The 23,389-nt window shown below is 37.0% G+C and overlaps 1 protein-coding gene across 1 annotated transcript; it reads left to right on the top strand.

Annotated features, from left to right (window-relative positions):
- The first annotated feature begins 1,181 nt into the window (after window positions 1-1,181).
- On the top strand, window positions 1,182-22,825 carry LOC127850298 (28S ribosomal protein S31, mitochondrial-like). The gene is made up of 8 exons (XM_052383239.1): window positions 1,182-1,332; window positions 9,636-9,848; window positions 11,441-11,611; window positions 12,196-12,287; window positions 16,228-16,264; window positions 17,851-17,927; window positions 18,407-18,547; window positions 22,444-22,825. Exons 1-8 carry the CDS (start codon window positions 1,199-1,201, stop codon window positions 22,722-22,724), a joined length of 1,146 nt encoding a protein of 381 aa, XP_052239199.1. The 5' UTR covers window positions 1,182-1,198; the 3' UTR covers window positions 22,725-22,825.
- The last annotated feature ends 564 nt before the right edge of the window (window positions 22,826-23,389 follow it).

Below are 23,389 nucleotides of genomic sequence, written 5' to 3'. Positions count from 1 at the left end.
CTTATGTTTTAATATTTCGTGAAAAAATTCATGTTGGTGACTTCTAAATTAAGATGAAGACGTTAAAAAAAACATCTGATTTATTATAAAATGTGTTTATGTTCTGAACAGATTTGGGCCTTCGTATGAACGTTAAAAAAGTAAATATAACAAAAACATTATCTATCAAATGTACGTCATGTGATGATGTCATTGCGATACGACTGTTAACATCCTGTATGTGCGCAATCTTCTATCATTAGAGCCATCTCCGGCCTTAGCATTGGCTGCATCTCTTTTAGAAAAATGCAAAATTATCTATTAAGTCGGCAAGAAGCCAATACTTTTGTGTATGAAACGTCTTATATATGTTGTACACAATCGATTGATGTCGTTAGCGATTTAATTGGATGAAGATGTGCTCGTCACACAGGAAAAACTGATCGAAATGCTTTTTCAAACTCCACCCTGTCACAACTTATAAAGGTTCTCACGTTTTAAATGGGTTGAGAATGTATGTTTCTGTACATTTTTTATGAATTAATCTTCGCTGAATCGCCTACATAGTCCGATTTTAAAAATAGTGCGATATATGCTGGACAAACAAATAAACCCTAATCACCCTTTACAATTATCCATGAAATTTCAAAACATCCGGATCTGAGCGCCACCTCCGAAGTCGCATATTGGCTATTTATTAATGCAACTCTGAAAAAGGTGGCGCCCGTGATTAACGGCCATGTACTTATTAAAAGGCCTGGCACGTAATAATCCGTTAACAAATAATAAACCTGTATGGCAAATTATTTCCAGATTGTCCTCTGATTGATAAAGTAACAGTCTGTGACATTGACCTTTGATCTTCAGACCGCCGTCTTGCGCGCCTCAGGCTCGTTCCATATTTTTACATTATTGCATTTAATTTTAAACTGTATGGTCTATGGACGCACTTACCATATGACCTCTGAAACAGGGACCTATACAAGTTGTATAGGTCCCTGTCTGAAATAACCATGACGTTTGATAAAGGGACACCGGGCTTGCATAATACATGTTATGTCCATATTTGGTCGTCAGTTTATGCAGACAATAACACTAACTTGTATAAAAATAAAACAAAGTAATAAACAAGAAGACTTTCTGATCTGGAATGATTTTACTTCTCAATGCAATGTAAACCGTTAATCCGTATGGGTTGGAAGTAAGCGAGTAGGCCAATATGTCTTGTGACCGGTTCGACTGGTTTATGACCTTCCTTGCACCGGATAAAATGGCGACTCTCCGTCGATCTCTGTGCAAAATAAACCAGCTTCGTGTATTAAATCAATTGTTTACTGAATCTAAATACAAAAGGTAATATAGTAAAAGAGCAACCGTCATGAAAAGTTCGCCTGTCATCTGCATAACTTGCCTACTTCTTATTAAATCGCTTACTTTTGATATTGATCACGTCAAATTAGCCCGTGTTGCAACTTTGGTATGCATTCACCCAATTTCATGAAACATACAATGTGAAAAATTAGAAAACTGGTATACTGTTCTTCTTGTTTCCGAACCTTATACAAATTGATCTTAGTACTTCTTTTTCCTTCTGTTTCAAGTACCCTTAAAAGCAGGGTTCTCAATAAGAGCCGGCCGCCGGCAGTGATTTTTTTTGCTTTAATTTGTTACAGCCTGTGCCTTTTGAATTGGGAAAATTAGCGCGATAAACCGTGAAATTGGGAAAAATAGCGCGATAAACCATAAAATTGGGAAAAATGAAGCATTATAAATAGGAATATAAGTAACAGAAGTGATATTGTTTTTAAGTGCATGTTCAGGGAGTTTTCTAGAAAAGGAGTCTGGTCAAATTGTTGTTTTTTTTAATCAATAAAAGTGGCAAGTTTGGGAATGATTTATGGACAAAAATGACTAAATTCAAGTTATATATTTTGTAAGATGTTTAAAAAATAAAGTTGAGACCTAGATTTAAGAAATCATAATTAAGTTACATGAGACTTTTTTTTTTTTTGTTGGAAGTTGGGCTTTTTTGGGAAATTTTGGTCAGAATTTTGGGAAAAAACGTGTATTTTTGGGATTGGGAAGCAGCTGAAATTCGGCTGTAAATTTGAGCAAAAAAAATCACTGGCCAGCCAAATCGGCCGTTTGAAATCAGATTTTGGCCAGTTGAAAATCGCTCAGTTTCAGAAAATTGGCAATTTACTTTTCGAAATGTGCGTGTCTTTTTGGTAATTTTGCTCCTTTTTGCTATTAATCAAAGACGTCGCTTGATAATCTCCCTTAACGCATTACAACAGCAATGAAATGGCGCAAATTTGAATAGGTCAAAAACCAGTAAAATATTTTGATGTTCTTTTCATCACATGGTGAATTTTTTGTTCCTGATTGCTTGCGTTCTTTGTGTTAATGCAACGTTTTTGTTGTTGTGAAAGTTTGTTTTTATTCAGTTACGTTTCAAACTAGAAGTGTCATGCAAAATGTGCATGAGAGAAGGACGATCGGGCCTATTCCAAATTCCTGTAGGGCCGAATTAAGGCCCCATTCCCAATAAAAAATCGAAGCTTTTTCCTTATCCAAATAAAATGTCCCAATTGGAACCTTGTGTCAAAAAAACCCCGTCAAAATAGTAAAAATTGACCCTAAAAAGTGAGTGCAATGTATCTGAAAATCGTATTTATCCGAATTATGATACACTTTATTTGTGAAAAATCGCATTTTATGTGAGTTAAAATGTTACAAAAGTAATTAAGAGCTTTTTTCATTTATCTGTTGTTAGTTAAAAGAGCTAAAATTCATAGAATGCACAAAAAATGCTAAAATGTAAGTGCCTTGATGACCTTTAAAATAGCCATAAATTGGCCCAAAATGCAGGAAATCAAGTGCTCAATTAAAAAAAATTCCGGGGAAGCATGCCCCCGAACACCCCCCCTAGAAGGCCTGTTGGTCTCACATTTTGGCCTGTTGGCTCAAAAGTTATTGAGAACCCTGCTTAAAAGTCACTGAAGAAAAATAACACAATTCCCAATTGCCATCCGAAGAATTCATAAAAGTAAGGAAATACCCTTCCTAAATTGTATTATCCGCTGAAGAACAAATTAAATGGGCACTGAAACTAAACATTCCATCAATGTCGATAGGTCTACTTCTTCCAAGCTGCATCATCTCGCCTTAGCCACAGCCAACTGGACAACTGCTCTTTAGCTTTGCTTAGTTTCTGGATAGTCCGCCGTCTATCCCTGCCAGTAGACCCGACTGCTGAAATCAGTCGGCACACGGATTGTGCACAGAATCCTCTAGCGCCTACTTCTATGGGGAACAACCAAGTACGCCAACTTCTTTGGTTGCAAGCTCCTAGCAGCTCTGTATACTGTGAAACCATTATTATTCGTCCGACATTATTTTTCGCGTTTTTCGTCCTTCGATCGATGGACGAATTCAAGATCCTAACGAACAATCATGTCCCATATTTGAAACAAATAAGACTGAATTACCGTTGGCATGAGGCATTTAAATCCAGCGTAATCCACGCATATACACACGGCTCGAAATTAACACTCGCACACTCGCAAAATGCGAGAAAAAAAGATTGCAAGGTAAGTTATAAGCCACTAGTATTTTTTGCATATAAAGAAATAGTGAAAAAAAAACGAGTTATATTGCTTTAATGCGTTCGACGGCGTGAACGCTAAACCGTATGTCAATTTTTTGAACGTCCGAATACCCATATGCGGAAGCGCGCAACTTGTTTGTTGACTGGTATACTTATAATACAGATACACAGATGGTATTGATACAAAGAACATGAAACAGTCGACTATTCACACTCAAGTTAAATCCGGTTTTGACACAAAGGGGTGTTCATTATACAGTGTACTGACAACTGACATTTCCTGTAAAACGCGAATGCAATAAGGCTGTATCGAATGCGTCAACTTCGTTTAGGTATAATAGTGTTGATTAGCGCTAATTTTTAACAACTTTATTACCCATTGTGTGTATTGTGTTTTTCAGGGGTGTTGCAGATTATACAGCCTACACGCGGCGACTCCGGATTAAAAGACATACTATTAAACGCAATTAAAATATGACGATGTGTGAAATATATTATGCGCTTTGTTACAAATTAATAAAGAACATTTTGATTTGTGTTTGGTTGTTTGGTTTCAAATATTTACGATGCAAAACGCTTGAAACTTTAATGAAATATGACCAAAATAATTTGCTTACGCTAATTATAACCCATAATGTTCGCACCTTCTCTAATTGGCGCCGATAAAGGTAAGATTGTAATCAGTTTGACCGTGATAGTAATGGAAAAAGACTAATTGGCAATTGGCTTCGTTGTTTAAAACACTTGTTAACGATTATTCAGTCCAACTTATCCGCTAATCATAACAAAGAACGTGTCAATGGCATAAAATGATAAGGGACAGTTACTATCACCTAAAATAACAGACTTGCTAATTGGCATATGCCAAACAAGGCCCACCTCCTGCAAGTGACTACCAAGTGCTGCACCTCTCTTTCCCCAGCACAATGTTTTCGCAACCGCGTATAACATGTATTACAAACAAATCGGACGTTTTTTGGTTTGTTTTTTCAAAACCAGAAATGGACGAATTTAAGAGCGGACGAAATAGTCATTTTTATGAAAAGGGCGACATTTTGTGCCGACGAAAATAAATGGTTTCACAGTACTTAGATTTTTTCCTCTCGTAGGCCTTTTTGCATCTGGTTTCCCAAGGTACAGTTAACTCTATCATGATGAGTCATTTCCCTGCTTCTGACCACAGCACGATGTCGGCCTGAGGTTTGTCTGCAGGATACTTAGGAAGATCAGCTTGTTGTCAAGGCCAACCTTCATGCTCCATCCGGTTGCGCCGTTGAGGATTGAGGCTTTCTGTGTAGGCTGTCTCTGTCCAGTTTCACCTTGCTTCACGAAGTTGATAATCTGTTGTCGAGTGTGCTACTGCGTTCCTTTGTCTTTTGTTCCAGCCAGTCAGCCACCTCCCTGAGGACATTGTCATGGCGTCATATGTACCTTCCTTGTGACAGAGCTGTAGGGCAGCTAGAAAGAACATATTCTAGAGTGCCGGGGTGGTCACACAGTTGGCATTTAGGGTCTGGTATAAGTCCCCAATGGCAGAGCTTTGCGGATGATGGTATGAGGTCATGGCCTGTCAATTGTATTCCATGTTGTCCATGCTCCCTGTGTTCCCATTTCTACCGCTCTAGCTTCTTTTTGGTTTTCTTCTGACTTCTGCCTGAATGCAGGGGTCTAGCTAGGCTCAAAATTTAGGGAGAAGTAAAAATTAGGGAGAAGTCACTTCTCCCTAAAGCCAAAATAGGGAGAATTGGTAACATCTTTGGGAGAAATGTTACATTTGCATCATAGATCTTAGTTTTAAGTATATTTTGCAGCAACTTAACGGATAAGTGGTTTCTGTTCAGCTTGCAATCAACTCTTCACTTGTTTTATACAATAAGACATGTTAAGTGTATAAAACCAACATTTTTCTTATTTTATTAATTGTTGATTATGATTGTACTATTTTTTTTCCTGAACAGGTGTATCAAAAAAACTTCAATTGTAACAAGCAAGTAATGTTCAGAATCTTTTTACTTCCTTGTTAATTTTAAGCAATTCAACATTAAATCAAATTCAAATTTTGTTACAAATATTGTTTTAAATTTAAAATTCATTTAAAATCTCATTTTACAGCAGAGATTCCAAATCTGACCTGTAAATGAGCCCCATATTTATTGCCAGTGCTAGGTTACATCTTCCCATTTGATCATTCCTTAGTATTATTTTAATGGGCCATTTAGCATTGCTGAAGCACAGTTATTGGTAGCCAACACAAGGCAATTAATCAAGGCATCATCTATTAACAATTTCAAGAAGTGTAATAGCTCCAGACTGTTCTTTTGAATGTTCAACTTTTCATGACCTGTAAATGGGGCAACTTATGACTGAGAATCCTCCCGTGTCCAATTCTCCACATCAAATTGATTTTAATCTGTCAATTTCTGGCACAAAGTAAATCATTAAAAGGAGGAGAAGTCACTTTGCCTTCATGAAATTAATGTGCGAAGTTAAGATTAATTTGGCGAAAAAATCGCCCACTGCGCCCACTCGCGAGACCCCTGATCATGGCGAGCCTCTCCTTCTGGTCTGCTGGCTCCACAGCAGTCAACCCAACAATGTATCAGAGCTTGAGCCAATTTTCCGCTTGGCTGACAAGTCTCTGGTCGACCATATCCTGCTTGTGTTAGGGTAACAATGCCTGCTTTTTGTATCTGGGCAACTGGGGAGTCTCTTAGGATGGGTACCAGTCTTGTCTTGACTGTCTTCAATTCCTCCCCCAGTGAGGACAGTGGGAGTTGAATTTTGTTTCTCTTTCCATACAGTCCTATGCTGGAGAAACTGGGGGGTATTCCGTCATAATTCAGAGCCACTTCCCAGTGTCCCAGATAATTATTTGGGAATGAGGGTTTTCACCCATTGATTTTGATAAATAGGGTGATTTCATTCTTGAAATAGGATGAAATGAGATATAAAAAATGCATACCATAAAACCAGTGCGGCTTAACTTCTGTTGAAGCTGCACACTTGTATTGATTCAATAAAACTGTAAACTTTCATCATTTACTTTAATAAACTGATGTTTCATAACATCTTTAATCCTTGAAACTGTGCATAATATAAAATTTTAACTTAAATGATAAAAAGAATGAATCGGCACTTATGGGCTTTTGCTTTCTTGGTTCGAAAACGTTTGCGATCGACTGATATTTTGGCGCAACAATCGCAGACATCTTTCGACCTCTCTTAGACTTTTTATTTCGCATCGTAATAGAAGCTGAAAGTACAGACGCTTTACAAAGACATGCCCAATGAACGACGGATTAAGTCAGATTTAAAACGCATGTATGTCGTCGTCAATAATTTGGTCAGACGCTTTATTTAACAATGAAATCTAGACCGCAGAGCGTTTGGCTAACTTTGGCTTTTCCTGCTCCGTCATCCACTGGGGCATGCTGAATGAAAGCGTCGCCGCATTACGATAATAATTCCAAATAGAAAATACCGAAAATGAGCAAAGCATTTTCGATCAAAGCTATTGTATTGTACGCATCAAATTTGACGAATTTGCGTATAAGTAAAAAAATGTTGCGTTTTAAATACGCATGATTTTGTGTTTCTTTGCGTTTTTAAACAATTTAAAAGAGTGAAAGGCGCAGATACGCAGCTTATCTGGGGCACTGACTTCCTTAGGTGTCTGCTGGTGGTCCTCTCCAAGGCTTCTATAACTGAGCTAGAAACCTCATACAGCATCATGGGCCATATTGGCCTTGGTAGTAAGGCATGCTGGTATAGCCATGCTTTGAACTTTCCAGGGAAATTGCTGCTGTCTATCTCTTCAGGCCCTCATCTACCTGGGTTTCAAGCTTTCTGACATTGTCATAGTCCTTTAGGCATGCATCAAACCATTTCCCAAGACATTTGATAGGGCTCTTAATTATCGATGGTATCTCCTCGTTCTGTACGTGGAGAGTGAATCTATGTGTCGGTTTGCACTTCTTGATGATCAGAGATCTGGACTTTCCTGCCCTGAATTTCATCATGGCCCATAAAGCGACATCTGTCAGGGCAGTCAACATCTCCCCTGTACATGTGTAGTTGTGGTGAGAGTGAGGTCATCAATAAAGCCTCGACTGGATGGTTGGTAGAACCCTGAATCCGTCTTTGGTCCGTGTGTCTCTCTTAGGGCTGCATTGATCAGAAGATTCATTCCCATGATGAATAGTACTACAGAAACTGTGCATCTGGTCGATGTTCTTGGAGTTCTTTCCCTTGGGTGTGTAAATTCCTTCTGCTTCCTTCCAGGCTGCTGGTACTTCGCCTTTCCTCCATACCACCTTCAGGAGTCTCCATAACCTGTTTAATTTAATAAAATGGTAATGGTAATTTTTCAAAATTATTGTTGTACCAGTACTGTACTTTTCCCATTGGGAAAAAATCCATGTGGTGTTGTTCTTCTTTGAGACGCAAAATAATAAAAAATGTAGATGGCATGGTTCAATATATAGTGTGGTATTTTATTATAGCATGAAATAATATTTTCTTCCACAACTTATAGATGGTAAGCCTTTATAAGTACATGAGTATTTGTTTTTATACTCGTTAATTTATGTAATTAATTATAAAAAAATATCAAAACTAATATGATAATAGGTGCTACCTAATTTACAGGCAAAAGCTTATTTGATTACCATGTCATGTAATACAAATTTGACCATGATTGTGTACAAAACATTATAATTGTTTCAATACAAAAATAATGCATCCAAACAATAAAATCTTTTTTTTGTTGGATAAAGCCCTTTACATCTGCCAAGCTTTTAGATCTAATATTTTAACATTTTAGAATTGTGTGCATAGTCTAATTACAAACATAGACACACACATGTATTACAGTCTTAAAAATAATCCATATCAGTGTCCAAACAACAGAAAAGTGAAGAAGTTTAATAAGAAATTCATTTCAAGATGGATTTTTAGTATATTTGGCCTTCAATTGGGCTGTTACCTTGAAACTCCATATACATTCTTGCTTGATTTAGAAAATAATTGACTAAAATTGATTCTACATCGACTATCATAACAGAATATAATCATACGTGTACAGTGAATTTTTTTGCTTTTATTTGTTACAGCCTGTGCAATTTGACTTGGGAAAATTAACGCGATAAACCATGATATTTGGAAAAAAAGTGTGATAAACCATGAAATTGGGAAAATTTAAGCATTATAAATATGATTATAAGTAACAGAATTAAAATTGTTTTTAAGTGCATGTTCAGGTGTTTTTTTCTAGCCATTTTGAGAAAAGGAGTCTGGTCAAATTTGGATTGTTTAAATTGATAAAAGTGGCATTTTTTTATTATTTATCGACAAACAGGACGAAATTAAAGTTATATTTTTTGTAGGATGTTTAAATAAAAAGTTGAGATATAGAGTAAAGAAATCAAAAGTCATAAAAGACTTCTTTCTTAAAACAAAAATGTTTTTGGAAATTGGGCTTTTTTGGGAAATTTTGGTCAGCTTTTTGGGAAAAAACGTTGATTTTTGCAATTGGGAAGCAGCCGAAAATAGGCTGTAATTTTAAGCAAAAAAAATCACTAATGTATGATAATGCTTTTTTAAAAACGTTAATGAGGTATTCACTTACTTGTTTAAGGTTCTTTCCATAAATATATGTTTTATTATTATTAGGAGTTATTTTTATGCCCCAGGATCGAATGATCGGGGGCATATTGGTTTTTGGCCTGTCTGTCTGTCATTCTGTCCCAAAACTTTAACCTTGGTTAAAGTTTTGCGATAACTTTTGCAATATTGAAGATAGCAACTTGATATTTGGCGTGCATGTGTATCTCACAAAGCTTCACATTTTGAGTGGTGAAAGGTCAAGGTCATCCTACAAGGTCCAAAGTAAAAAATACAATCCAAGGGAAGTAATAAGCTTTAAAAGGGAGATTATTTCTAAACCTGCCAAATGATATGCATGTATTGAAATTTTATTTCAAAGAGGTGCAATAGGGGGCATTGGGTTAACCGTTTCTGACAAACACATCCCTTGTTTTATTTCAAGATTAACCCTTTGCCATTCTGCATTGTTAAGAAGTTTGTCTACAAGTGTTCGCTTTTGCAAAGAAAACGATAAAGATCCACACACAAATGAAAAGAAGGTTAAAGACAGTTGTAACAAACTGACGCCAGCAGAATCAGTGGCAGAAGAAGATGGCGACAGCAGCAGCAGCTCAAGTAGTGACAGTAGTTCAGATTCAGATACTGAAAAAGAAGTGTAAATATATGTTTCATAGTTTTTACAGAATTTAATATACTTTTGATATCCTCCAAACAACAGGAAGTAAAACTTAATAGACCACATCGCACATGTTGAGATTTCACTTAACAGAAAAACAAATAATATTTGCAACACTGTATGTGGAAAGTTTCGTGTAAACTTCATTATATTTCAATATGTAAAGCAACACCTTTAGTTATCCCCACGCTTTTCGGAGAAAAAGTGGGGATATTGTGGTTATCTCCGTCTTCCGTCCGTCTGTCCGTCCTGGCCACTATCTCCTCCTACACTATAAGCACTAGAACCTTGAAACTTACACACATGGTAGCTATGAGCATATGTGCCACCCTGCACTATTTGGAATTTTCATCTGACCCCTGGGTCAAAATCTATGGCGGTTGGTGTGGGGCCGAGTCAGAGATTTTTACTCATTTTTTTAGGTTATTTTACTATAATTAAATTTCCTTCTTTTCTACACAGATTGTCTTCAAATTGATACTGAACCACTCTTATGACAATACGGTCAATCTCAACTATGCATGGCCCCATTACCAACCCTGGGGCGCCCCGCCTACATAGGCCACGCCCACCCAAAATTGCCTTTTACTATAATTTCTTCATTTCTATACCGATTCACTTCAAATTGATACCGAACCTCTCTTATGACAATACAATCAATCTCAGCTATGCATGGCCCCATTACCAACCCAGGGGGGCCCAGCCCACAAAGGCCACGCCCACTTAGGCCACGCCCACCCAAAATGGCCTTTTACTATAATTTCTTCATTTCTACACAGATTCAATTCAAATTTATACTGAACCTCTCTTATGACAATACGGTTAATCTCAACTATGCATGGCCCCATTACTAACCCTTGGGCTCCCGCCTACATATGCCACGCCCACTCAAAGTTGCCTTTTACTATAATTTCTTTATTTCTACACCGATTCACTTCAAATTGATACTGAACCTCTCTTATGACAATACGGTCAATCTCAACTATGTATGGCCCCATTACCAATCCTGGGGCGCCCCGCCTACATAAGCCATGCCCACTCAAAATTGTCTTTTACTATAATTTCTTCATTTCTACACCGATTCACTTCTAATTGATACTGAACTTCTCTTATGACAATAGTTGATCTCAACTATGCGTGGCCCCATTACCAACACTGGGGCGCCCCTGGGTCAAACATGCGGCGTGGGGATACGCGCCATTTCTAGTTTTATTATGTAAAAAAAGATAAGCACCTCTTGATTTTGGACATTTGTAAAGTCTTAAAATCTGTTAATAATTTTGTGAGCTTTATTTCTATATTTTGTACATTTTAAATGTGGAAACAAGTTTCAAATCAGAGTGGTTAGAGGATCAACATTTTTTTGACATAAAACTTTATGATGAAATTAACACTGTTGTTTATACAATTTAAAGAACAAAAGCTTAATACCAGTGCTACATGTATGACTTCTATTTTGCAAGGTAATAATCAAGTAACAAATGTGTATTATTGCACACAATTTCGATTCAGTGATTTTAGATTTTACTTTTTTTACACAATAAAACTTAAATTATTCCGACTTTATTAAGCCTAGATAAAGAGCTGGTGTCTGCTGCAAAGCTGGTGGCAGACCATCTACCAGGAGATAAGAAGAAGACAGAGTCTGCCTTGCTTTCAAGACTCCTTGCACAAAAGAAAACTGCTGCTGAACAAAGAGATGGTAAACCACCTCAGGCAAAAGACGAGTCACAAAAATTACGGTAGCAACTTGCACAGAATTTTGCTCTTGTATTTTTGTTTATCGGTATGTTAATTTATTTTAACTGCAAAAAAGTCAGTTTTTACATACAGAAACATCTGTGGCTAAACTATAGAGATCACGGTTCAAAGCTTGTATGAAACAATGATTTTATCTTCAATTACAGTCACTGTATATAAGACTGCTTTAAAAATAAGATGAACTTACATATCAATGCACATTATGGTGGGAAATCAGCTTTCAATTCTGCGCTCACCTGTGAAATATTTCATTTAATGCAGTATTGAAAAGTATCATAGACATACCTGTATTTACTGAGAAGATATAACCCTGAGAGCAACCAGAAATCTTATAGCTAGTTATTAGATAAAGATTTGTGTGTACTGCCAATTAGGGTATTTCAAAAAAGTATCTTGCTCAAGTATGGGCATTAAGTACCAGTAAATCAGTAAGATCAAGATAGCTTGCCCAGGAAAAGTTGAAGTAGGTAGATAACTAGTAAATGACAGTCGCTATGTGACTGAAAAAATATATAGCTCATAGAGGAAACAAAACACCAAACGGAAAAGGTAAACTTTGTTTCAGCTCCCTCATGAAGGGTCTAAAGTTTGATGTGAAGCAAGAACCAAAAGAACAACCAACAACAAAGAGACCCCTTAAAGGGTCCAAGCGTAAAGGTAGGCTATATGTTAAAAGCAAGAAATTGAGCCTTGTTCTGGGAAAGCAGCTTTTAAAGCAGTCAGCACAGGCTAATCAAGGACAACAATTTCCGTCTAAACTGGTATTTTGTTAAGAAGAGACTCTCTTTAAACGAAAAATATCATTAAAGTGGGAAAGTGTCATCCCTGATTAGCCTGTGTGGATTGTGCAGGATTTACATATATGCATTACACACCTTTTTTGCAGAGCAAGGCTTATTTATTGTATGTTTTCTGACTTAATTTGATTAGTTTTCAAATATGTTCAGAGTTCCAGAATATATTAGTTCAGAACCTTTCTGAAAAAATATAAGCTGAAATATTGTTTTAAATCTAATGGTGGACATGGTTTTTATGTCTGAGGCAGGGATTCAGATTTCAGATCAATTTATTTGGACAGCTTTCCTTAAGAATGACATTTTTATAGTTAGGTTTTTCTAAAAACATAAAAAACCTAAGGCAAACTTTTGAAACGAGGTATTGTAAGTATAACGAAATTGTATTTTATTTTGAAATTCAGGTTAATCATTTTCATTTGTTCTCAAAGCAGATAGGAAGGTTTATGTAATCCTAATTTGAAGACTTTACATTTACAAGATGATTTGGAATAATGAAACTGTTTCCAATGCACTGTTACATGTACAACATCCAACTGACAACAAACACCTCACATACAAGAAGTAGGACTTAAACACATTTCAGTATTGATAAAGAAAAATAAAATAGAATTAAATGTTTTGTGTACATATAAAATCAATCAAATAAACTCAATCAACCACACCATATTGCTACACTGGAAGCTTTTAAAAAGTAAGTTACAATTGTATATGTAGATCTACATGTAATATTTCCAACTGACTGAGGCACACTTGTTCAAGTTTGATTTCATGTTACTAGGGAAATGTGAAAGGCCCTGCATGGAGGAAAAAGGAAAAACAAGTTTGTGTGTGTCAAAACTAATTAAGGGAATGATTATATACTCTATAGAAATGTATATGCCCCTTTCAAGTGGTCATTTTTAGCTCGACTATTATCAAGCATTTGGACAGAATTATGGCCCCTTCTATACTTATAATATGCATATTATTGTTAAATCTATGTTAAAGATTGCGTACTACCCCAAATATTTCCTCTGTCCTTTGACATATTGCTTTCATATTTTGCATACTTCTAAACCAACATGATCCCAATCTTAAAACAATAGCAGACAACTGTATCAACCATTTTGACAGAATTATGGCCCCTTTTATACTTAGATAATTGAACATTTTGCTTAAATTGCCATAAATTTAAACTTCTTTATTTATGATCACATTTGATTCATACTTTGACAAAACAACACTTACCTGACATACCACAATGCACTCCACCCAAACCACCTACCATGCCCCACCCCAGAATCCCCCCCCCAAATTTATTTTTTTATATATTTTTTTAATTTGTATCCCTTATTTTTGAAAGATCATCTATTAAATGACCACACACCCACATTATACCCCCCCCCCTCTCCATGATGGCTTACGTTATACTGTCAAGCACTCGAATAGTCGAGCGCACCGTCCTCTGACAGCTCTTGTTTAGCCGCTACCTGGAAACAAGCAACCACTGTAATTAACTGTAATACCAGTGGTGAAGAAACACAAATCACATTCAAATCAACATTTTACTTTGTTATCCCAGGTCAAAGGCAGATAGAAATAGAATCAGAGTTGTCCATCTGTCAGTCAGTCTGTCCATCTGTCACAAAATGTTCAGGGCTATATCTCAGAAATAATATCATCATAACACTGAATGGGTGTATAGATATCTATGAGGAGAAGTGCCATGCACAAGAATAATAACTCTTCTCTCTTAAATAAGAGTTATTGCCCTTTTTTGTATCCTGTAACTTTTCAGGGCTATGTCTGGGATACCAATATCTAACTTCATGGGTGTGTAAAGATCAATGAAAAAAGGTGCCATGCACAAGATCCATAACCCTACACATTCTCTAAATAAGTTATTTCCCTTACGTGTTTTTGTATTATGTGTCTTTTTCAGGGTTATATTTCAGATATGCTGACAAAATTTATTATTTCAAGGTAAATTTTCATGGGTCTATAGTTATCAATGAGGCGAAGTGCAGTGCATGCAGCATAAAACAATTACCCTACACTTAAATAATTTTTTAGAACTTTACAGTTTATCAAGGGATTTGCACCCATCCATAAACAAAATTTATTTTGAGTGGGACATCAATTCAATGACTTTGCTAATTGATGTTTATCCCCACGCTTTTTGAAAAAAAGGTGGGGATATTGTGGTTATCTCCGCCGTCCGTCCGTCCGTCTGTCTGTCCGTCCGTCCTGGCCACTATCTCCTCCTACACTAAAAGCACTAGAACCTTGAAACTTACACACATGGTAGCTATGAGCATATGTGCGACCCTGCACTATTTGGAATTTTGATCTGACCCCTGGGTCAAAAGTTATAGCGGTTGGGGTGGGGCCGCGTCAGAAATTATCACTATTTTTTTAGGTTATTTTACATTTACTTCTTTATTTCTACACCGATTCACTTCAAATTGATACTGGACCTCTCTTGTGACAATACGGTCAATCTCAACCATGCATGGCCCCATTCCCAACCCTGGGGCGCCCCGCCAACATAGGCCACACCCACCAAAAATTTCCATTTACTATAATTTTTTCATTTCTACACGGATTCACTTCAAATTGATACTGAACTTTTGTTATGACATTAGGGTCAATCTCAACTATGCATGGCCCCAATCCCAACCCTGGGGCGCCCGCCTACATAGGCCACACCCACCAAAAAATTCCATTTACTATAATTTTTTCATTTCTACACGGATTCACTTCAAATTGATACTGAACTTCTCTTATGACATTAGGGTCAATCTCAACTATGCATGGCCCCATAACCAACCCTGGGGCCCCGCCCACATAGACCACACCCACCCAAAATTGCCTTACTATAATTTCTTCATTTCTACACCGATTCACTTCAAATTGATATTGAACTTCTCTTATGACAATACAGTCAATCTCAACTATGCATGGCCCCATTACCAACCCTGGGGCGCCCCGCCCACATAGACCACACCCACCCAAAATTGCCTTTTACTATAATTTCTTCATTTCTACACCGATTCACTTCAAATTGATACTGAACATCTCTTATGACAATACGGTAAATCTCAACTATGCATGGCCCCATTACCAACCCTGGGGCGCCCCGCCCACATAGACCACACCCACCCAAAATTGCCTTTTACTAATACTTCTTCATTTCTACACCGATTCACTTCAAATTGATACTGAACATCTCTTATGACAATACGGTCAATCTCAACTATGCATGGCCCCATTACCAACCCTGGGGCGCTCCGCCCACATAGGCCACACCCACCCAAAATTGCCTTTTACTATAATTTCTTCATTTCTACACCGATTCACTTCTAATTGATACTGAACTTCTCTTATGACAATACAGTCAATCTCAACTATGCATGGCCCCATTACCAACCCTGGGGCGCCCCGCCCACATAGACCACGCCCACCCAAAATTGCCTTTTACTATAACGTCTTCATTTCTACACCGATTCACTTCTAATTGATACTGAACGTCTCTTGTGACAATACGGTCAATCTCAACTATGCATGGCCCCATTACCAACCCTGGGGCGCCCCTAGGTCAAACATGCGGCGTGGGGATACGCGTCGGCCTCTGCCGCGCCATTTCTAGTTAGATTTAAATTATTCTTTAAGGAAACAAAAACTAGTTCTTTAATTTCACAGACAGAAAGGATTGTCATATAATTATTACATACCGGTATTGTGCCAAACATTATTTTATATGTCATCCTAATTTAGGGCAGATCAGAACATCAGAAACATAACTATTGTGTTATTTTCAGGTGATGGAGATTTCGAGGTGTTAGAAGAGGAGGACAGGTAAAGGTCTTTACTGTCACTAGAAGTAATTGACTTCTCCTTCTGTCTTATTAAGAGGGACACATGGACTCTGTTGTGTTTGAAATTATTTCTGAAAAAATGGTTTTGTAAAAATACATTGTAGGAAATGAGAGCCTTATATGGAAAACTGGCCTTATATCATGAGCGTAGTGTCATCCCAGATTAGCCTGTGCATTTTGCACAGGCTAATCAGGGGTGGCACTATCTGCCTATACTGGATTTTCAAAGAGACTTCCTTTAATCAAGAATTTTCATTAAAGCTTGAAGTGTGGTCCCTTATTACATGTAGCTTGTTGGATTTGACAGGGTAATCTTGGTTGACACTTTATGCATATGCTTTAAAGGCCCGTAAAAGGTGACGATCCGTAATTATTGCTGATTTTTAAATATTTTTTGCCTTTTTTATTTATAAAGGTTATCAAAAAATAATATATAAATGCATATATATATATATATATATATATATATATATATATATATATATATATATATATATATATATATATATATATATATATATATATGCTATTAGACATCACCATAAACAAATGAACAATACAACTTGTTTCGAGCTCAAAATACAGTGTCTTGCTAATCAATTGTGTTTTCAAATTTAATCAGTTTATTTACATCGCTGTTTACTCATTCATGCCGCTCGATTCCGAGCCGGTTTTCCGATAACAAATTTTGATTGGTCGGCACAAGACATTGTGTATCACATGACCAGGTCAAGGGTGAACAGGCCAGACATTAAAAACAAAAATGGCGTCAAAAATATTATATTATTGTGCCCCCCCCCCCCCCCCTTCGAAGAAGAGGGGGTATATTGTTTAGTACATGTCTGTCGGTCCGTCCGATCACCAGATGGTTTCCGGATGATAACTCAAGAATGCTTAGGCCTAGGACCATGAAACTTCAAAGGTAGATTGATCATGACTGGCAGATGACCCCTATTGATGTTTAGGTCACTAGGTCAAAGGTCAAGGTCACAGTGACTGGAAACAGTAAAATGGTTTCCGGATGATAACTCAAGAATGCTTACGCCTAGAATCATGAAACTTGATAGGTACATTGATCATGACTGGCAGATGACCCCTATTGATTTTAAGGTCACGAGGTCAAAGGTCAAGGTCACAGTGACTCAAACAGTAAAATGGTTTCCGGATGATAACTCAAGAATGCTTATGCCTAGGATCATGTTACTTCATAGGAACATTGATCATGACTGGCAGATGACCTCTATTGATTTTCAGGTCACAAGGTCAAAGGTCAAGGTCACAGTGACTGGAAACAGTAAAATGGTTTCCAGGCGATAACTCAATAATACTAAGGCCTAGGATCATGAAACTTCACAGGTACATTTATCATGACAGGCAGATGACCCCAGGCCCTATTGATTTTCAGGTCACTTGGTCAAAGGTCAAGGTCACAGTGACAAAAACGTATTCACACAATGGCTGCCACTACAACTGAAGGCTCATTTGGGGGGCATGCATGTTTTACAAACAGCCCTTGTTTAAGATGAATACCCTTTTAAGACTACTGTTTTGTTTATAATTTTTAAGGGGCCAGTCTATGAACCTTTTCACAGGCACGCCATTGGGCATCTTCAAAAAGGAGACCATGAAGACGAGATCAACCTGTATGTTATTCCGACACCAGACAACTATTACAAAGAAGAATTATTTTTTTTAGATTATTGGCTTAACACTTTCAAAGTGTTCTTTAATCAAGAAGATCATACTAAAAGTTTCTCAATTATTAATTCCTCTTCAAACTTTTGTATTGTTTGTCTATTGTAAAACAGTTGTCAGCTCTGCAGCTGAAAAGCATTTACTAATAGTACCGGTATATGAAAATATTAAAATCACACAGTACTCAAAGAAGTTGTAAAAAAAATTGTGTCTGTTTATTATGCATCAGAATGCAAAACCACTGATAAATTTTATCAGCCAATATTTTTACTCCAGAGGTAAAACATCTTAAATATGTAAACTTGGTTTTGAAATGAAAATTCTCAAATTTTTTATTGAAGTTGTTTTAAAGGTAATTGCAAAATAAATGTTTGACAAACAAAGCCTATTTAAAGACTATTTACATGTGCCGTGTATTGTCCTGTAGCCAAGAAGAGCCTTCTGGATATAGTGGCAGAGGAGCGTAAACTAGATGTGACAGAATTCCCCCCGCATAATGGCTTTGAAGAGATGATACAGTGGACAAAGGAGGGAAAGCTGTGGACATTCCCCATCGATAATGAAGCAGGTAGGTAATCAGGCTGGTAATGTCCTTTTAAGTTTAATTATGTATTACATAATATTAATACTGTCATATTTTTTAAGTACATTTCCACAATATTCACTACTCATGCACCACTCTCTACTCGACCCTGCTGACACCTCAGTATTATTTTGTTAATATGTTTGAGTGTGATACATGTATAAATATTATGTATTAAGGTTGGTTATAAGTATTTATGTGATAAAATTACATGGATTTAGTTGTATACAGTAAACCAAAATCTTTTCCTATAATTGTTTTCAATTTAAGAAGTCTTTAGTTTAAGGTTCAGGTAGGCTAACTTTTAATATGAGTTTGTATTATTGTTAGCAAAAAAAGAGGGTTATGTTCTTCCATAAGTTTATTTGTCATTTTGATATTGGTATTGCCCTATATTTTTGGACTACATGAACTAGGTAGTCACTTAGTCAGCATCACTTAATCAGATCAACTCTAAAGTGTTATCAAACTTAAATGTAGAACTATTTACTAATTTAATAAATACATACATTTTACATAAGAACAAAGTCAATATGGGGCAAATAAAATAATGTCATTTATCAAATACCAGTAATTGGCAAATATTTGTATGGGCCCCCAAATTTTTTGGGGGGAGCATATAGTCTTTGCTTCGTCTGTCTGTGCGTGTGTCCGTCCGTGCAAAATTTTTGTCCGGGCTATTTCTCAGCAATTAATGACCGGAATTCAATTAAACTTATCAGCCGGTTCTGGTCGGATGATTTTTCACAGTGTTATGGCCCTTTGAAATTTTCTATAAACTGTACTTATAGTGCAATTCTTGTCCAGGCTATTTCTCAGCAACTAATGACCGGAATTCAATGAAACTTTATGGGAAGCTTCACTACCAAGAGGAGATGTGCATATTATCAGCGGGTTCTGGTCGGATGATTTTTCACAGAGTTATAGCCCTTTGAAATTTTCCATTAACTGTACATATAGTGTAATTCTTGTCCGGGCTATTTCTCAGCAACTACAGACTGGAATTCAATGAAACTTTATGGGAAGCTTCACTACCAAGAGAAGATGTGCATATTATCAGCGGGGTTCTAGTTGGATGACTTTTCACAGAGTTATGGCCCTTTGAAATTTTCCATTAACTGTACATAGAGTGCAATTCTTGTCTGGGCTATTTCTCAGCAACTAATGACCGGAATTCTATGAAACTTTATGGGAAGCTTAACTATCAAGAGGAGATGTGCATATTATCAGCGGGTTCTGGTCGGATGATTTTTCACAGAGTTATGGCCCTTTGAATTTTTATATAAAAAAATTCTTGTCCCCTCAAGACGTTTCCTTTAATCTGAATATATAGTGCAATATTGTGACAAAAAAACCTTTGGGGAGCAGCACCCGTTTCTGACGGTTTCTTGTTTTCCATAAGAACAAAGTCAATATGGGACAAATAAAATAATGTCATTTATCAAATACCAGTAATTATCCCCGCCATAGGCGGAGGGATATTGTTTTGGCATTGTCCGTCCGTCCGTCCTTCTGTCCGGCACTTTTGTGTCCGGAGCCAAATCTTGGAAGTGCTTTGGCAGATTTTATTGAAACTTGGTATGAGTATATATATATGGATAAGAGGATGATGCACGCCAAATGGCATTGTACACCATCGAATAATAACGGAGTTATGGCCCTTTGTATTTTGAAAAAATGCTTTTTTTGTGTGTCCAGAGCCATATCTTGGGTCCAGAAGTATAATGGCGGGGTATATCAATTCAACAAATTTCTTGTTGACAAATATTTTTAACCAGGTTTTCCAAAGGAAAAAAACTGGTTATTAGATTGGCGATGTCGGCGGGCGGACTGGCGGGTGGAACTAGCTTGTCTGGGCCATAACTTTGTCATTCATTGTAAGATTTTAAAATCATTTGGCACGTTTGTACACCATCATTAGACGATGTGTCGCGCGAAAGAATTACGTCGATATCTCCAATGTCAAGGTCACAATTTGAGTTTGAAGGTCAAAAATGGCCATTAATGAGCTTGTCCGGGCCTTAACTTTGTCGTTTATTGTCAGATTTTAAAATCATTTGGCACATTTGTTCACCATCATTACATGGTGTGTCGCACAAAAGAATTACATCAATATCTCCAAGGTCAAGGTCATTATTTGAGTTTGAAGGTCCAAAATGGCAAAAAAATGAGCTTGTCCGGCTATTACTTTGTGGTTCATTGTGAGATTTTAAAATCATTTGGCACATTTGTTCACGATTATTAGACGGTGTGTTGCGCAAAAGAATCACATCGATATCTCCAAGGTCAAGGTCACAATTTGAGATTGAAGGTTGAAAATGGCCATAAATGAGCTTGTCTGCGCCATTACTATGTCATTCATTGTGACATTTTAAAATCATTTGGCACATTTGTTCACCATTATTGGACGATGTTCACGAAAGAATTACGTCAATATCTCCAAGGTCAAGGTCGCCACAACTAAAAATAGATTGATTTTGAAACAACTATGTAACTATGAACAATCAGTAACAGGGCACATTTTGATTTTGAGTTGTCTCTCTTTATCAGACTTTTTTTTATGCCCCCCTTCAAAGAAGAGGGGGTATATTGCTTTGCTCATGTCAGTCGGTCGGTCTGTCGGTCCGTCCACCAGGTGGTTGTCAGATGATAACTCAAGAACGCTTGGGCCTAGGATCATGAAACTTCATAGGTACATTGATCATGAATCGCAGATGACCCCTATTGATTTTGAGGTCACTAGGTCAAAGGTCAAGGTCACAGGTGAAGGTCACAGTTACTGGAAATAGGCATTTTAAGGATTTAGCATGGTTCAAACAAGGGAAACAACTACCTTTAATGCATGTTCTTTTTGTTACAGCATTTGCCTCCCTTGTAATATATTTAAATTTTACCAAATGTAAGGCTAACTGCATTTTTGTAATGCATTGTATCAACCACCACCACCACCACCACCACCACCACCACCAGCACCAGCACCACCACCAGCACCACCCACCACCCACCACCCACCACCCACCACCACCACCACCACCACCACCACCCACCACCACCACCACGGTCAAAAATGGCCGTAAATGATCTAGTCCGGGCCATAATTATGTCATTCATTGCGAGATTTTAAAATTACTTGGTACATTTGTTCATAATCATTGGAAAATGTGTCATGCGAAAGAATTACGTCTATATCTTCAAGGTCAAGGTCGCTCTTGGAGTTCAAAAGTGAAAATTGGCCATAAATGAGCTTGTCCGGGCCATAACTATGTCATTCATTGTGAGATTTTAAAATGACTCTGCACATTAATTTTGTTCACAGTCATTGGACAGCGTGTCATGCGAAAGAATTCAAGAGTTCAAAGGTCAAAATGGCCATAAATAATAATGGCATAATAATTCTTACAAATCACCATTTAGATTCTCGTGTTTTGTGAAGACAGCTTGCAAAATAGTCTGTGTCAATGCGGCATGTGGGGGTATACGTCACGTCTGTGACAAAGCTCTAGTTTTGAATTGTCTCCCTTTATCAGACTTTTTTCAACTGAAAATCTGGTGTTGTGAAAATTTTGTCCCTTGTTGTTAATTGATTTAAGTGCTTAACTCTGAAATATAAGTGGGAACATTATTTTGAAGCCAGCAAACCTCATGCATGTCCTGCATACCTTATTCTGGGTATACTGTGCGTAATGTATATGCAGAAAGTGTCGTCCCTGATAAGCCTGTGTCGTCAGTCCTTTTAGCCTAGACTATATTTTTGTATAAAAGAGAATTCCTTTAGTGAAAAATTCTCTAATTTGGAAACTGCACAGGCTATCTGGGAAGACACTATGCACATGCATTATTTCCGTTTTCCCAGAAAGAGGCTCTAATATGTCCGCTTTCAGGCTGGGAGGAAGAGAAGCAGGTGAAATTCCAGGAGCATGTTCTGCTAGAGAACCAGATCCGAGACTTCCCACAGAAAGGACCTATCCGACATTTCATGGAGCTTGTGACTGTGTCTCTGTCCAAAAACCCCTACCTGACAGTGCAGCAGAAACACGAGCATATTGACTGGTTTAGACAGTATTTTAATGAAAGAAAGGAGATTTTAGAGGCCAAACTGGGTGCTGATGGTGTTATTGGAAGTTCAAAAAAGTCTGGACGTGAAAAGATTTCTAAGCCTTGATGGTTTAACTATGTGGTGATTTATACATATGTTCAGTCACTGGCTACTATTATTTGAAAGTTTTTATGATCATGATTAATAATAAAGTGTTTTGAATATTGGTAGATATCTACATAGATTTATTTTGATTGGTTTAAACACAAGGTGAACAATAAATTTAAAAAATATGGTTGTGAACTTCAAAATAAATATGAAAGTAACATTAACACCAAGGAAAACACACACAAGAGTAAACTCAATTGAAGTTAGTTAAAATGTTGTCATTCACTTTAAATTTAATTATAATGTTTTTAACTTGAATCTTGGACTGAGATCTTGATATATAAAATGAAGTGTTTAGAAGACTGGCACATAGACTGAAATATGCAAAGGAATACAAACTTAAAAACTAGTTGCTTTAAGTGAGTATACAGCGTTTAACAAAAACATGATACACAGTGAATTCTTTAAGCTTAACCTCTGATAATAAACCATTTTAACCCCTGGCAACCGTTAGGAGCACAAATCTAAGATTCAGGATGGGACCATTGTATCTTGAATCGAAATGTTCTGCAGTTACATTAAGATCACACTCCCATGTACTGTCTGTATAGGTAAAGAAGCCAACATTTGACCTACTTTTGACCACAGTGATGTGCCATGTACACTTCAAAGTCCTTGTTCAC

The sequence above is a fragment of the Dreissena polymorpha genome, chromosome 11 (genome assembly GCF_020536995.1).
Source record: "Dreissena polymorpha isolate Duluth1 chromosome 11, UMN_Dpol_1.0, whole genome shotgun sequence".
NCBI lineage: Eukaryota > Metazoa > Mollusca > Bivalvia > Myida > Dreissenidae > Dreissena > Dreissena polymorpha.
The sequence above is the reverse complement of the archived record's forward strand: the minus strand, read 5'-3'. Positions and strand labels throughout refer to the sequence as shown.

What these genes read in the sequence shown, in the direction of transcription:
- LOC127850298 (XM_052383239.1), top strand. Translation starts at nt 1,199, where the DNA reads ATGTCTTGTGACCGGTTCGACTGGTTTATGACCTTCCTTGCACCGGAT. An exon ending in GACGAGTCACAAAAATTACG is followed by an intron (nt 11,612 to 12,195) that starts GTAGCAACTTGC and finishes ACTTTGTTTCAG; the next exon opens with CTCCCTCATGAAGGGTCTAA. An exon ending in GTGTTAGAAGAGGAGGACAG is followed by an intron (nt 16,265 to 17,850) that starts GTAAAGGTCTTT and finishes ATAATTTTTAAG; the next exon opens with GGGCCAGTCTATGAACCTTT.